This window comes from Bos grunniens, chromosome 22 (genome assembly GCF_055505025.1).
Source record: "Bos grunniens cultivar Pamir isolate PY7600 chromosome 22, Bosgru_T2T1.0, whole genome shotgun sequence".
Classification (NCBI taxonomy): Eukaryota; Metazoa; Chordata; class Mammalia; order Artiodactyla; family Bovidae; genus Bos; species Bos grunniens.
In genome coordinates, this window is record NC_141186.1 from 55,386,444 (window position 1) to 55,400,278 (window position 13,835).

At 55.5% G+C, this 13,835-nt stretch overlaps 1 protein-coding gene across 1 annotated transcript in view; it reads left to right on the top strand.

Annotated features, from left to right (window-relative positions):
• The window catches only part of SLC6A11 (solute carrier family 6 member 11), a 123,253-nt gene extending 120,686 nt beyond the window's left edge, over nucleotides 1-2,567 (top strand). The window contains exon 14 of the mRNA XM_086368504.1: nucleotides 2,317-2,567. Coding sequence (XP_086224630.1) covers nucleotides 2,317-2,469 — 153 coding nt within the window. The 3' untranslated portion in view covers nucleotides 2,470-2,567. The remainder of the gene's footprint in view (nucleotides 1-2,316) is intronic.
• Nucleotides 2,568-13,835: the final 11,268 nt, after the last annotated feature.

A 13,835-nucleotide genomic window follows, 5' to 3' on the forward strand; every position in this document is an offset into this window, starting at 1 on the left:
TCAGTAGGCTGCCAAATCCTCACAGCTGTCCTGTGAGGTGGAGGTGCTTCCTGTCCCCACGTCACAGGTAAGGAAGCTGAGCACAGAGAGGGGAAGCAAGTTGCCCCAGGGCACACAGCCTTGGAGTGGTGGAGCAGGTGCCCTGAGGCTGTGCCTTCGTGCCCCATACCCCTTGCCTGGTTCCAGCCCCAGTGCAGCACCCCGGGGTTCGGGGCTGAGCTGTGTCTCACAGATGTGCGGCCTGTGTGGCGATGCCCCCCAAGGCGAGTGCCAGCCCAGAGTCAGCTCCAGCCAGCCTTCCTGTCCACCCAGAGAAGAGCCAGCACCCAGCCAGGGGGAGCAAGCCAAGAGGGAAGGTCCCTTTCTCCAGCCTGCTCCTGCCCCCAGAGCAAGGCCAGGTCCTCCACTCCTGCAGGAAATGTAGGGCAAGGGCAGTTGTTGATTCTGACTTGGGACCAGGCGTGTGCAGAGGAGAGCTGCCCTGGAGCCCAAATACCTTGGCCCTGGCTGACCCCTGCCAGCGAGTTCACATCCCTCCATTTCCAGAGGGGCTTCCCAGGTGGCGCTAGTGGTAAAGAACCTGCCTGCCAGTGCAGGAAATGTAAGTGATGCAGGTTCTATTCCTGGGTCGGGAAGATCCCCTGGAAAGGGAAATGGCAACCCATTCCAGTTTTCTTGCCTGGGAGAATCCTATGGACAGAGGAGCTTGGCGGGCTAAAAGTCCATAGGGTGTCAAGAGTCAGACATGACTGAAGACACTTAGCACACATGCATGCATTTCCAGAAGTTTCTGCCAGCTGATGAGAAGGATCTGGAAGGAAAGATGGGGGTCAGAGAGTTGCTATGAGGGTGGGTAGTCTATGCTAAGAGCCATGCACAGGTCAACAAATCTGAGGACACCTCAGGAGAATGACACTCGAGGCAGGTGCCACTGTGAACCTCTTTGACAGATGAGAGACTGAGATGCAGGGGGTTAAGTTCTTGCCTCAGTGAAGCGGTGGAACTGGGAGTCCAGCCCGGCTGGACCTGGCTCCAAAGCCTATGCTCCCAGCTCCTGTCCTGTGTCAAGATCCTAGCGCCTTGCCTGGCACCTAGGAGATGCTCCGCATGATGGTATTATGGAGGGAAGAGGGGCATCCTGCCGGTTAATCCCTCTTGGGCAGAATAAGCCCAGCCTATTAGGCATGGCAGAATCTGAACATGAAAACAGACCCTTGATCGTAAGAAACCAGCACCCCAAAGTCCTTCCAGCCTTCCTGGGGAAAGGCCCCAGAAACGACCTCCCAAATCCTGGCCTGACGTCTTCTGGAGGTGCACGTGAGGCTGAGGTTGGCGGGGAGGGTGCCAGGCAGGATCAAGAGGCAGGAGCACGTGTCAGGGGTAGAGTGGAGGATGGCCACCCTGTCTGCCCAGCACACTGCCGGCCACTCTGCGGGGTTGGGGCCTTAGCGAGAACGTTTCCATCTTCAGACACACACCTCCTGTTCCCTCGACGGGGATGATGGACATGATGACGGCCTTCTATGGGAAACATACCCATTTATGCAGCTGCTAAGTCGCTTCAGTCGTGTCCGACTCTGTGTGACCCCATAGACAGCAGCCCATGAGGCTGCCCCTGGGATTCTCCAGGCAAGAACACTGGAGTGGGTTGCCATTTCCTTCGCCAATGCATGAAAGTGGAAAGTGAAAGTGAAGTCGCTCAGTCGTGTCGGATTCTTAGCGACCCCATGGACTGCGGCCCACCAGGCTCCTCCATCCATGGTATTTTCCAGGCAAGAGTGCTGGAGTGGGGTGCCATTGCCTTCTCTGCCATTTATGTAGAGACCACTGTATAAACGGCCCTGGAGGTGCTGTAGCTCACCCTCACAGCAGAGTCCCCAGGAGGAACAGCTGGCCCATCTCACAGGTGGGACAACGCGGCTCAGTGATGTTAGGTGACTGGCCCCACACGCAGCGAGGCCAAGCAGGGACTCAGACCCCAGCCTCAGTCTGCCCAGGAAGGAAGGATGAGGCCTGGGTACAGCTCCTGCGTCCTGGTCACCTGCAGCGGGCCAGGTACAGGGCAGTCAACTCCGCTCATCATCTCCTTCGTCACCCAGCGCTGGTACCCTGTGGTCCCCATGTCCCAGGGTGGGGGCAGGAAATAGATCTCCAGGTCGACGCATCGCCCAGGGCAGAACTCCAAGCCTGGCCTGCCGTTTCCATGCCCCCCTGCCCCCCAAGGTGTCCGCCGTGCAGTTGGGAGGCGCTGAGGCAGGGCCCCCCAGGGACTCCAACAGCCTTCTCAGACAGCTCTTTTCCTCTCCAACCGTGTAGAGATTCCGCAAGTTGATGATCCCCAGCGCCGACCTGAAAATGCGGGGCATGCTTGGGGCAGGCCCACGGACGGTGGCGGTTAATGACTGTGACGCCAAACTCAAGGGCGATGGGACCGTTGCGGCAATTACAGAGAAGGAGACGCACTTCTGAGCGCCCCTGCCACCTCGATGTCCCTCCTCCTGCTCCTCGCCCCCTGCCGTCCACCGCCGTGTGTACAAATGAACACCTGAACCGCGTACTTCACCTAATGGTAGAGGCTTGCTCGTTTCTGTTTTGTTTTTGTTTTGTTTTTTTGCACAGGATTTATTAACAAGTTAATTTTAAGGTGGCCGTGCCCACTCTGGTTTCAAGTCATGCCCCTTCCTCGTCCCATCCCCCCAACTGCTGTGAGAGTAAGGATGCGAAGAGATAACCCTATACAGGGACTTCTCATGAGAGGAGGGTGTAACCAGCATTCCCTGGGGTTAGGAAGAAGTCGTACCATAGGACCGGAATTTTTTATCCTCGGGCTATGGGGTGAGCGGGTAGGAGCGACGTCTGCCTCCTCCGTCAGCCTCTGAACCGACCTGTCCGTGCCCTGCATCAGGCCAGTCTGTCTGTCTCCAAGCCACCTGAAGCCCCTCCCTTGCCCATCCTCCCCGGCTTCCCGAGCTGGTGGGTTTGCAGACAGCGAAGCTGTGTCAGAGAAGAAAACGTCCCGGCCTACTCAGGACTCCTGGGCGGCAGGCCCCCCTCTGCCCTGGTCCCACCGAGTGACCTGGGCTCTTCCCAGCCCTCCTGGGTCTCCCCCGTGGGGACAGCTGGGTCAGGTGAGCTCTGGGGGTTTCTGCCTGGCCTGGCCGCACCTCTCCCGGGATCCTTTGCATGCCTCCTGGGCGTGCAGACCTGCTGTTGATCTTGGATTCTTCTGAAGACTTTCCACTCGTCACTCCCTTCTTTAAAGCAAGTTTATCCTGGAAACCATGAGGCTTGTGAGAGGTTCCCTCCCGTGGAGACCAGCCTGGTCCTTGGCCCCGCAGACGGCAGGGCTCCTCCGGGCCATCTGCTCGCGCTCTCGGCTCTGCCTCTCCTTCCTCCTCAGCAGGCTGGCTGATGGTTCCTGGGCTCCGTTCTCCTTGTGGCTGTCTGTCCTACCACTGCCCCTGCGGGGTCTGCACCATGTGACCCCCCACCAGCCTCCTGGGTCAGAGCTGTGGTTGGGCCTGGAGTCAGGTTTCGTCCTTCGGCCCCTTCTTCATCCCCCGACCTCGTCTCCTCCCTCTGGGCGTCCCCCTGCCCTCTTCCCTTGCCTGCATTCCTGTGACTGCCCCCGTCCCTGCCCACCATTCCTGCCACCAGCAGAGTCCTGGGGTTTTCACAAGGCTTCTCCTCTACCTTTTCCCCAGGAGCCGGCCCGCCTGCCTTTCTGGCCAAGGGCTGAGGAGCCTCAGAGCTCACTGGTGTGGAGCCCTGGGCTCCCATCCCCTCCCTCCCTCAAACAGCTCCAGGGTCTGGGGCAGCAGCTGGCACTGCTCCGGGCCTCCCTGGTTGGTCCCTCTCTTCCTTAATGGGCTTTGATGTTGAGCCTCTGCCTTGGATCCTGAGTTACCTGGGGACAGGCAAGGTGCATCCTTTACCCTTGTACTTTCTGTGCCCAGTCTTATGCGGCGGCAAGGCAAGCCTTCTCCAAATAGAGGATTTAGTTTCCTGGAATAAACCTGCGTGTCTGATTCACCCCAACGCCCAGCTGCTCGGCCCCCAGCGGTCCCCGTCTGAAGCCCGCGTTTGCTAAGAGAGAGGCCAAGCGCCGCCACCACCCAGGCAGGTCGGGGTGTCTGGTTCCAGGGCCCCCCCTTTTGCACACACAGCCCGGCATCTCCTTGACCTGTCTGCTCCGGTGGACCCCGGAAATGGATGCAGGAAGTTCGGGGCCCTGGCTGAGCCCCTGCCTGTGTCTGCCCTCCTCGGCTCTTCTCACAACAGGCTGGGGCGGGGTCTCCCCACTTCTGCTGCTACCGATTCCCCACCCACCGTGGTCACCGATGCACTGCCCCTCTGCCTCGCTGGGGACGCGCTGCTCGTGTGGCACTCAACACTTCACTCACTTAACGGGACTCGTGGGCCAGGGCGGAGGGAGGGCTTTTGTTCTTCGCTTTTTATAATTTCCTACTAGTATCTGGGTAACTTGGGGCGGGGGGCAGGGAGGGAAACGTGGGGGCAGGCGAAACGTCATCACGGTGACTCTTTTTGATATTCATTAGAAACAATACATCCTTTCTGAGATATTTACAGTATTATTAAAAACTGAAAAAGGTTGTACTGTTTTGCATAATGAACGTTTTTATGGGGTATTCAAAGGGTACACGATTGTCTGCTTACTCATTTTTAAAAATTAAAAGAAATGAACCAACTCTCTGTGGCTCTTCCTGGCGGAGTGGTTGTAACTCATCGGGTGATTCTCCCGGTTCTCTGACTTCTGTGACATTCCTGCAAAACCGTCTGGGTTCCGTATTTGGGGGTGGTTGTTTCAACAGAGGGGGTTATCAGTTAGAAACACCCAGGGCTGTTTCAGAAGCCCACACTGCCTTTCATGTGATCACCGTACAATGAATGGCTACTGTCTGCTAAGTGCTTTACAAGAGTTGTCTTTCTAATCCAGCCACAACCCCACTTTGTTTATTCCTGCCCCCAGGTTGGCTGAGAGCTGCAAATTTTGGAAAATGGGGTTGGGTTTGGTGTTCGGTGGGTTCTATCGAGCACTCCACATGTTCCCTGCGTGGACCCAGGACTAGGGGTACTGAGGCAAGTGGAAGAGCCCTTTGTCTGAGTGCTTCTGCCCTTCCTAGTCACGTGGAACGGTGTCTGTGCCGCCCCAGACTGTGGGCGTGTAGAGGGAGAAGCTCTTTGCCTTGGCCGGTCTTCTCCTGCCAGTTGAGCTCCGCAGTGTGGCCCTGGGCAAGGCTGCCCACTTGTCTGGGCCTTGGCTTGGCCGTCAGTAGAGTGGTGAAGAAAATATGACCCAGAGAGGAAACATAACTGGCTCAGGGTTCCCCCAGAAGTCCTCTACCCTCCTGTCTCGTACTCAGCTCCTGGCACCCTCTCAAGCTGTGAAATCTCAAGCGAGCTCTTGGCCTGAGCACCTCCTGACCCCGTAGAGAGCCGAGTCAGACTCTGTTGCCAACTCCTGGCCTTCTCTCTCTCACTTTAGAATAAGGTCCACTTCATGAAGGCGACTGGCTGGAGCCACACAGGCGCCGCCCTCAGCGTCAGGCTAGGTGGACTGTCAGAGCCACCCCGCACGAGAGACTGCAGGGCAGAGTGTGCCAGGGACGAGCACTCAGGGAGTGCCAGGGGCAGGAGCAGGACAGTTTATTGAGCACCCACTATGTTCCAGGGGTCACGCCGGCATTACCTTGTCTGAGCCCCACAACAAACCTAACAGGTAAGATTTATTCATCTCGTTGCTTACAAGGAACTAATGTTCAGAAACTGTAAATAATTTGCTCCCCCCCCCCAAAAATGACACCAGGGCCTTCCCTGGTGGTCCAGTGGTTAAGACTCTGAGCGTCCAAGTCAGGGAATGAGGGTTCAATTCCTGATCTGGGAACTAAGATCCCACATGCTGCACAACTTACAAAAAAAAAAAAGACACCAGAAACGCCTCGTGGAAAGTGGAGGAGCCGAGTAGGATCGCCGTTTGCCAGGTCTGCACAGGGCCCACACGCCCAAGCACTTAACCAGGGGCTGGGGACTGGAGTTGCATGGTGAGGGATGGAAAGAACTTGCTGGCAGGGAAGCCCATTTGAGATGGGGAACAGCCTGAGCAAAGGCAGCGGCAGGAAGACATCTTTGGGGAAACATGGTGAAGAGCAGAGTCCCTCCCCCACCAGCACTGGTTGGCTCTTAAACCCACTCAGCTCCTGTGCAGTGGCCCCTCCCGTGTCTCGGAGTGAGGGGTTTGGGTAACGCCGGCATCAGTGCAGGTCCTCACACAGAGCATGTGCTTCCAGGAGCGGGGGCTTCTGCGAGCAAGTGCTCAGCTAGCCTGAGAAGGGGGCGCTTGGGACAGGCAGTGAGCAGGCAGTGAAGACCTCCTGGTGCTGGACACCATGCTGGCCCTCCCGTAGGTATTGCCTTCCCTCAATCCCCTTGTGGGTTGGCATGGTGGTCACGTTCCACCAACGAGCACACAGGCTCTGGGAAGTCAGGTTGGCTGCCTGGGTCTCAGCACTGGATGCCAGCTGAGCAACAGCCCTGGGGTGCCTGGCTGCAAGGCCCACGCGCTTCCCACGCTCCCCCTTTGGAGAGCGCTGAGTGCCTCACTGGCACTGACGGGTCACTCAGGCCCATCAAGGATGAGTGATGGCGGGAGGCCTATCGGGGCAAGTCCGAGGGTCTTCAGGAGCCTTGAAACCCCTTTGCTGGTACTTGGCACCCCTGGAAGTCTCCAGAGTTTCCCAGGAATGATATCCTGCCACTGGGTTCACTGAGATGGACAAGAGGGATGTTTGAAGGGGCCACTGGGATCCCTGGGCACCTAAGAGTGAGGTTGGGGGTCTTTAGGGATGCAGCAGAGCTATGTGAAGCCATGAGTGAGTGATGGAGCCCTTTGGGAGTTCGAAGGGGTTCAGAGTACTGGAGGGGACCCGTACTCCTGTGTATAGGGGATTACTGGGGGAAGTGGAGGAGCACTGAAGAGCAAGTCAGAGTTACTGAGGTCATCAGGAGCTACGGGCTTCCCAGGTGGCACTAGTGGTACCGAACCTGCTTGCCAATGCAGGAGACGTAAGAGACATGGGTTCGATCCCTGGGTCAGTAAGATCCCCTGGAGGAGGACATGGCAACCCACTCCAGTATTCTTGCCTGAAGAATCCCATGGGCAGAGGAGCCTGGCGGGCTACAGTCCATGGGGTCACAAAGAGTCGGACATGACCGAAGCAACTTAGCACGCATGCATCAGGAGCTATAAAAATATCTTGATCATTACTGGGGGGCTTTGGAGCCATCTAGCATTCTAGGGGGACTCTTGGGGTCGCAGTGTGGAAAGCATGCTTCTGAAGAGCACCCTGCAGGGTGCAGCCTTGAAGAAGGGGAGGAGGGATGCTCGGAAGTGCTTTCGGGGTGAGTGGGGAAACTGAGCCTGATGTGAATGTGAACAAAGGTGGGCCTGCCCACCTGGCAGTGATGGGGAAGCCAGCCAGACTGCAGACCACTTAAGGTGGCGGGCAAGGCGGGTCTGGGCAAAGGACTCAGCAGGCAACTTTGACCTTGAGAGAGTGCACCAAGCTTGGCTCTCCCAGAGAAACCACCACCCCCCGCCGCCCCCACCAGTGTGTCAGACCAGTTCTAGACAACACTCGATTTTTCTTGTTGTCCCGTGGATTTTCTCTGCCTTCCTTTTGAGTATCTTCCCCAAGTGAGCCGTTTCTAGAATGGAAAGGCTCTCTTAGCCTGGTCTGGACAGAAGCTTGGGCCCCACTTGGCCAGGTGACTAAGGAGAAGCCTGAAAGAGGGTCTGGGCGTTATCTGTGGGTGACTGTGAGGGGAAGCAGGTATTTTCCATCAGCCTCAGAACTACCCTGCGACTGCGGTTCATACCCACTTTACAGATGTGAAAACTCAAAGTCCAAACTCAAGAGAAATGAGTGGAGGAGCTTGGCTGACATCACACAGACTGAGCTGGAATTCAAAGCCAGGTTTACAAAACCCAGAGCCCCTGTTTCTTCTATATACCAGGCAACTGTTGGGTGACCCAGGGCTCCAACGCAGGAGAATGAGCTAGGGGGCTTCCCCCACCGCTCCATCACTGCCCTCCCACCCAGAGTCCTGGACTCAGATGGACTCTGGTGGCAGAATCAGCCACCAGGTGGTGCTGTTGCTAAACCCAAGCCCCCTCCCTGTGGTTCAGGCGGTGACCAGTGAGGTCAGGACCGGAGCAGAGACTAGAATCGAGACAATCCTGAGGCTCCACTCTGGGTGCCCAGATGAGGGACAAAGAGGCTGCCCATGACAGAACAGTCACCCTTCTTATCCCAGCCCATCCAGAGCTCCTGTTTGCAGCCAGACACGCCTGCCTTCAATTCTCAACAGCCCTGGGTGTGTGGCCTTAGGCAAATGACCTCACCTTTCTGACTTCAGTTTCCTCATCTGTGCAACTGGACAGATGGACAGAATCAGCCCCTCTGGCAGGGATGTTGAGAGTGTGTGTCTGGCACATGAAAAGAACGTGCTTCTTGTTATGTGTAGCTCTGCTCAGCATGCTGGTATCAGGAGACCTGGATCCTGGCTCTGAACTCACGCCATGCCTCGGACAGTCATTTAGCCTCCCTGGGCCTCAGTCTCTTCATCTGTGAAATGGAACTAATAACAGGAACTCGCTCTTTTGGTTATTCTAGAGATTAAATGAGATAGTGGCTATATGGTGTTTGTTTTATAGAGCTTCAGACAAGCAGGAAAGGTATTAAAGATATAATAGGGGTTGTGGTGAGGTGAATATGCAAATGATGATAAAATCTGAGGAGTGCAAGGCAGCTTCTCAGGCGCTGATGTGGCACGTGAGACAGACTGGGTTTGCTCTGACCATGTACCAGCAATTACACAGGCCCCAACACCAGTTACCTGCCCTGGTACCTGTCCCACCTCCCCGCAGTCCCCACCTTGCTCCATCTGCCCCGGGGTCCTGCCCCAAACCCATTTGGACACGAAGACATAGCACAGAAATGAGAAGGCCAAATCCTGAAATGTAGATGATGATTATCTCTGGGTGATAAAGTTTGGGCTGATTTTAATTTTCTTCTTTCTATACCGTCTAATTTTTCCTTTAACAAAGAACATCTATTGCTTTTATCTTCCAAAAAATAAAATCAATAAAGCTATTTTTAAAAATCCTCCCCTCACCACTGGGACGTTGGTTACAAATGCAGGCCCACAGGGAATGGAAAATGATTCCCATGTGGTTGGAAGAAATGATGACAGGAAGAAGGGGGGGGTTTGCCACTGCACACGGTCCTCAACCTCAGCTCCAGCCTCTGCTGGGGCCTCTGGGCACCCTGTGAGCTGAACCTCAGGAAGGGGGAGAAGCAAAGGGGGCAGGACCCCTCCTCCAGGCCACATAATCCTCCAAACATTTATGGACATGCCGGCGGCTTCATGCCTGTCGCAGGGAACTTGTCACAGCAAACTTGTCATAGCTCTTAGAAGGGAGAAGGAAACACACAAGCAAGGAAGCCACGCTTTGTTGAGGACTGCCTATGTGCTAAGTGCTGCCGCCCTCGTATCTCAACGGACCTGCCCTCCCCACACACATACCCACTGAGGGAGCTGAGGTTATCAGCCCAATTTACAGATGAAGAAACTAAGGTCTTTGCTTAGATTTTTTTACTGCTTTCTGAATAGCTGCTCCTGGGTGCCCATAGGGACATTTCAGACTCAGATTTCCCAGGTGAATTCATCTCCTCCAACACCCACACCCACCAGTCCATTCCTCCCTATCTCAACAAATGACACCGCCCTCTAACCACTTCCTTCACTCAGCAAATATTGATTGAGGACCCACAGTGACTTTGCCCTCATGATGCTTACATTCTAAAGGGAGGACCAGACAGTGATTTTTTTTAATTGAAGTCTAGGTGATTTATGTTTCAAGTGTACGGCAAAATGATTCGGTTATGTGTGTGTGTGTGTGTGTGTATATGCTTTTTCAGATTCTTTTCCATTGTAGGTTATTACAAGATGACAATAAATATTTTGAAGAGTAAAAATAGATAGTATATAAGATGATAAATGATAGGGCTAGAAATAAAATAGAGAGGAAGTATCAGGAGGGCCCGGGAGTGTGGAGTGGTGTTGGAATTTTAAATAAGATGAGAAGGGCAAGGGAAAGTAGAAAGGAGAAGGGAGTCTGGCGTGTCTGGAGCCTGTCTGGAGCCTGTCTGGGGAAGAGTGTTCTGGGGCTGAGGAAACAGCATGTGCAAAGGCCCTGGGATGAGTGCTTATCTGCACTGTTTCCAGAGTGAGGAGGCAGCCAGCATGGTTGAAGCGTGGGGAGCAAGGGGACCGCGTAGAAAGGAAGTGAGAGGTGGTGGGCAGGTCACCAGCTGGGAGGCTGGGGCAGATGTGAGCCAACTGGGCAGAAGAGGGACATAACCTGACTTCTGTTTCAGTAAGACCATCTGGCTGCTGTCGGGGGGATTGGGTGGGAGTGGGGAGATCAGTGAGGAGTGTCATGTAGGCAAGAGGTAAGGAGACAGAGAAGGGTGGATGTGATCAGATTGTGGCCATATATTGAAGGTAGGATTTCCTGGGATCGTGAGGGGAGTCAGGGATGCCTGGGGTGTGGAGCCAGTGGGTCAAGTGAGACTCTCTCCTCACTCCCCACATTCCACCAGTCAGCTGGTCTCCTCAGAACTTGCTCCTGGAAACCTCTCAGATCCACTCACTTTCTCCGCTCCAGCCACTTCCCTGGACCATCTGCCCTCCCCTGGCCGCTGCTGTGGCCTCTTGCCTGGTCTGCACCCCGCCTCTCTGCTGTGTTCCCCCGTTGAGATCCTGCCCATCAGCCCTGTTAGAGCCCCTGACTGACCGCTGGCTGTCAGGGAGGTTTCCTTCTGCCTGGGAGTTACTCCCCAAAATGGGAAATCAGGGGGCATCAGTCCTGACAGAGAGAGGGAATGATGCTGGGCCACCAAAACCCCAAAGTTCTCCAGCCAGCCATACCCGACCACCAGGCCGGTTCCACAACCAAGCATCACTCAGAGGGGCAGCCCCAGATTGGCAGGGAAAGCTTCCTGGTGGCTGTGGCACTGGTTGGGCCCTTGGAGAAACCCAGAGCTTACTGATTTCAAGAGGCTCTGGCATCTCACAGACACGGGTTTGAGCGCTGGCTCTACCACTTCCCAGTCGGAACCCACCCCAGACTTTGCCAGGGCTACCAGGACTACTCGGAGACTGACCACGGGCTGTTTGAGGACCCCCATGGGCCGTTTAACTTTCGGTGCGAAAGAAGGGATCCCAAAGTGCAGGTCTTGGAGGTGCAGGACCTGGACCGTGAGGAGAGGCGCCTGGGCAACAGCGCCAACTGAGGCGGGCGGGGCCGGTGGGCAGGTGGGCGGGGCCGGCGGGCAGGTGGGCGGGCCTCAGAGGCGTTTCTCTTTCAGTGGCTCCTCAACTTCCCAGGTGGCTCTGCCTTATAGAATCAGCCTGCGATGCGGGAGATGCGGGTTCGATCCCTAGGTCGGGAAGATCCTCTGGAGTAGGAAATGGCAACCCACTCCAGTATTCTTGCCTGGAGAATTCCATGGACAGAAGAGACTGAAGGGCTGCAGTCCATGGGGTCACAAAGAGTTGGACACGAGGGAGCACCCACACTGGCTTGCTCTACCATGTACATCATCTGGATGACCTTGAGCAAGTCTCTCTATCTCTCTGAGCCTCAGTTTGCCTCATCTGCAGACTGGAACCAGTTATCCCCAGGCTTTGACATATTTTCAAGGCCTGAGAGTCCCATCAGGGTGTTGGCTTAACTCAGGATAAGGTCTCCTAGGGTCAGAAGGTCCCCTATAAAAGGAAGAGCCTCAAGGTCTGTCGTCGGATAGACTGGATTTCCATCCCAGCTCAGCCACTTACCAGCCGGGTGACCCACGATGAAACCCCCCCACCTCACTGAGCCTCCACCACCCACCCCGCCTCTTGTAAAATAGAGCCCTGTCCCTGCACGCTAAGTCGTTTCAGTCCTGTCTGACTCTTTTCGACCCCATGGACTGTAGCCCGCCAGCCTCCTCTGTCCATGGGATTCTCCAGGCAAGAATACTGGAGTGGGTTGCCATGCCCTCCTCTAGAGGATCTTCCAGACCCTGGGATCGAACTCGTGTCTCTTATGTCTTCTGCATTGATAGGCGGTTTCTTTACCACTAGCACCACCTGTGAAGCCCAAAATGGAGCCCACTGGTCACCAAAAAAGCAGCCCTCTGTGCACCCAGTACATAGTAGGGGCCCAGCCAAAGTGCTGGAGAGTTTGGACTTCACCCCGGAGGCAGCTGGACCCACTGCCTGAACGCCCCCCTTCCTGGGCGGGGGCAGCTGCAGCCCCCGATGGGGTGTTTTTTATCTCCAAGCCGCAGTGGGCTCCGCAGAGCTCGGCAAAGTCCCTGCGCGCGGACAAAGAGCTGTTGTTCCCGCAGATCTAAAATTGCCTCCCTCTTGATTGCCGCTATACAAACCCAGGCGGCTGCTCGCTTCCCCCATCCAGTTGGGTCTATTTCAAGAACACGCTGATTAGCGCTGATTGCGCCTTGATGATGGCGAGCGCATCGCCCAGCCCCCTCCTCAGGCTCCCCGGGGCGTCCGTGCTCCCGCTCCGGGGACCGTGGCCCTGCCACCCACCAGCACCCAGAGACCCTGGGCCCGCGAGGGGGTGCAGCACAGCCCGGCTGGGCTCCTCATTCTGCCTCCACCGCCGGTGGCACATGGGGAGGTCACGTCCCCCACCCCCCGCCTCCCCACGCCGGCCTCTATTTCCTCCGCTGCAAAATTCTGTTCTCAAGGAGGCAAGGAACAAAATAGTGCCTAGGGAAGGGTGGTTTTCACAGTGGGCTTCCAGATACTGTGGTCATGATTGGTCATGAGCCGAAGGAGCATAGTTTTAACCTTCCCTCTCTCTTGCACACATACAAACTCACAGAGATTTCTCTGCTCCTACCAGTACTTGGTGCAGTACTGGCAGGATACTGGGATGAACTTTAATAATCATTGTTTCCCTTTACTGAGCACATTGCCATGTACCTGGGACACCTTACCTTGAGCAAACACCACGGTCATCTTTGGCACCTATTTCGTGTCTGCTTGCTGGTGAGGCTCCTGAGGCTCCCAGAGGTGATATCGCTTACCCACCACAGCCCGGCCAGGGCATGGTGAAGTCTGGATTTGAACCAAGGTCATTGCAAGGGCAAAGTCTATGCTTCCCAGCACGCCAGAGCCTGCTCAGGGCTCTTGGCCAGAGTTAAGGGAAACCATGAATTAGAATAATAGAGCAGAGGTCTAATGCTGGTTATTTCTACTATACTAGTCCTGTGTGTGATCATGGAAAAGTTTTTTGTTTTTTTTTCCCCCCGCTCCATAAATCTGTTTCTTCCTCCTTAAAATTGGGAGTCGGCTCAAGGTATCCCAGGTTCTAGCCATTGCCCATGATGGATGGACTGATTCCTGGAATAATCTGAAAGTCCCTTTGAAAAATGTAGATTCTGCATCCCAGCCTTAGAGATCTGAAATCAATAGGCCTGGATGGGCCCAGGAGTCAGTGTTTTAAGACATTCTCCAGATGTGGGTCAGTGGTTCTGTCTGACAACAGTCAATTCTGCCCGGAGACCCCAGACCCCCGCCCCAGCCCCATCTATCCACACGACCTATCTGCTGTACTCTCAAATGGGCCTCCAGTCCACCTGGGCTCTCCACACGTCACACTCCCCGCCGCCAGCCCAAGCCCCCATGCAGAGTGGAGTGCAAGAAGCTTGTGAGTATTCACTGGGAAGGAGGTCATGGAG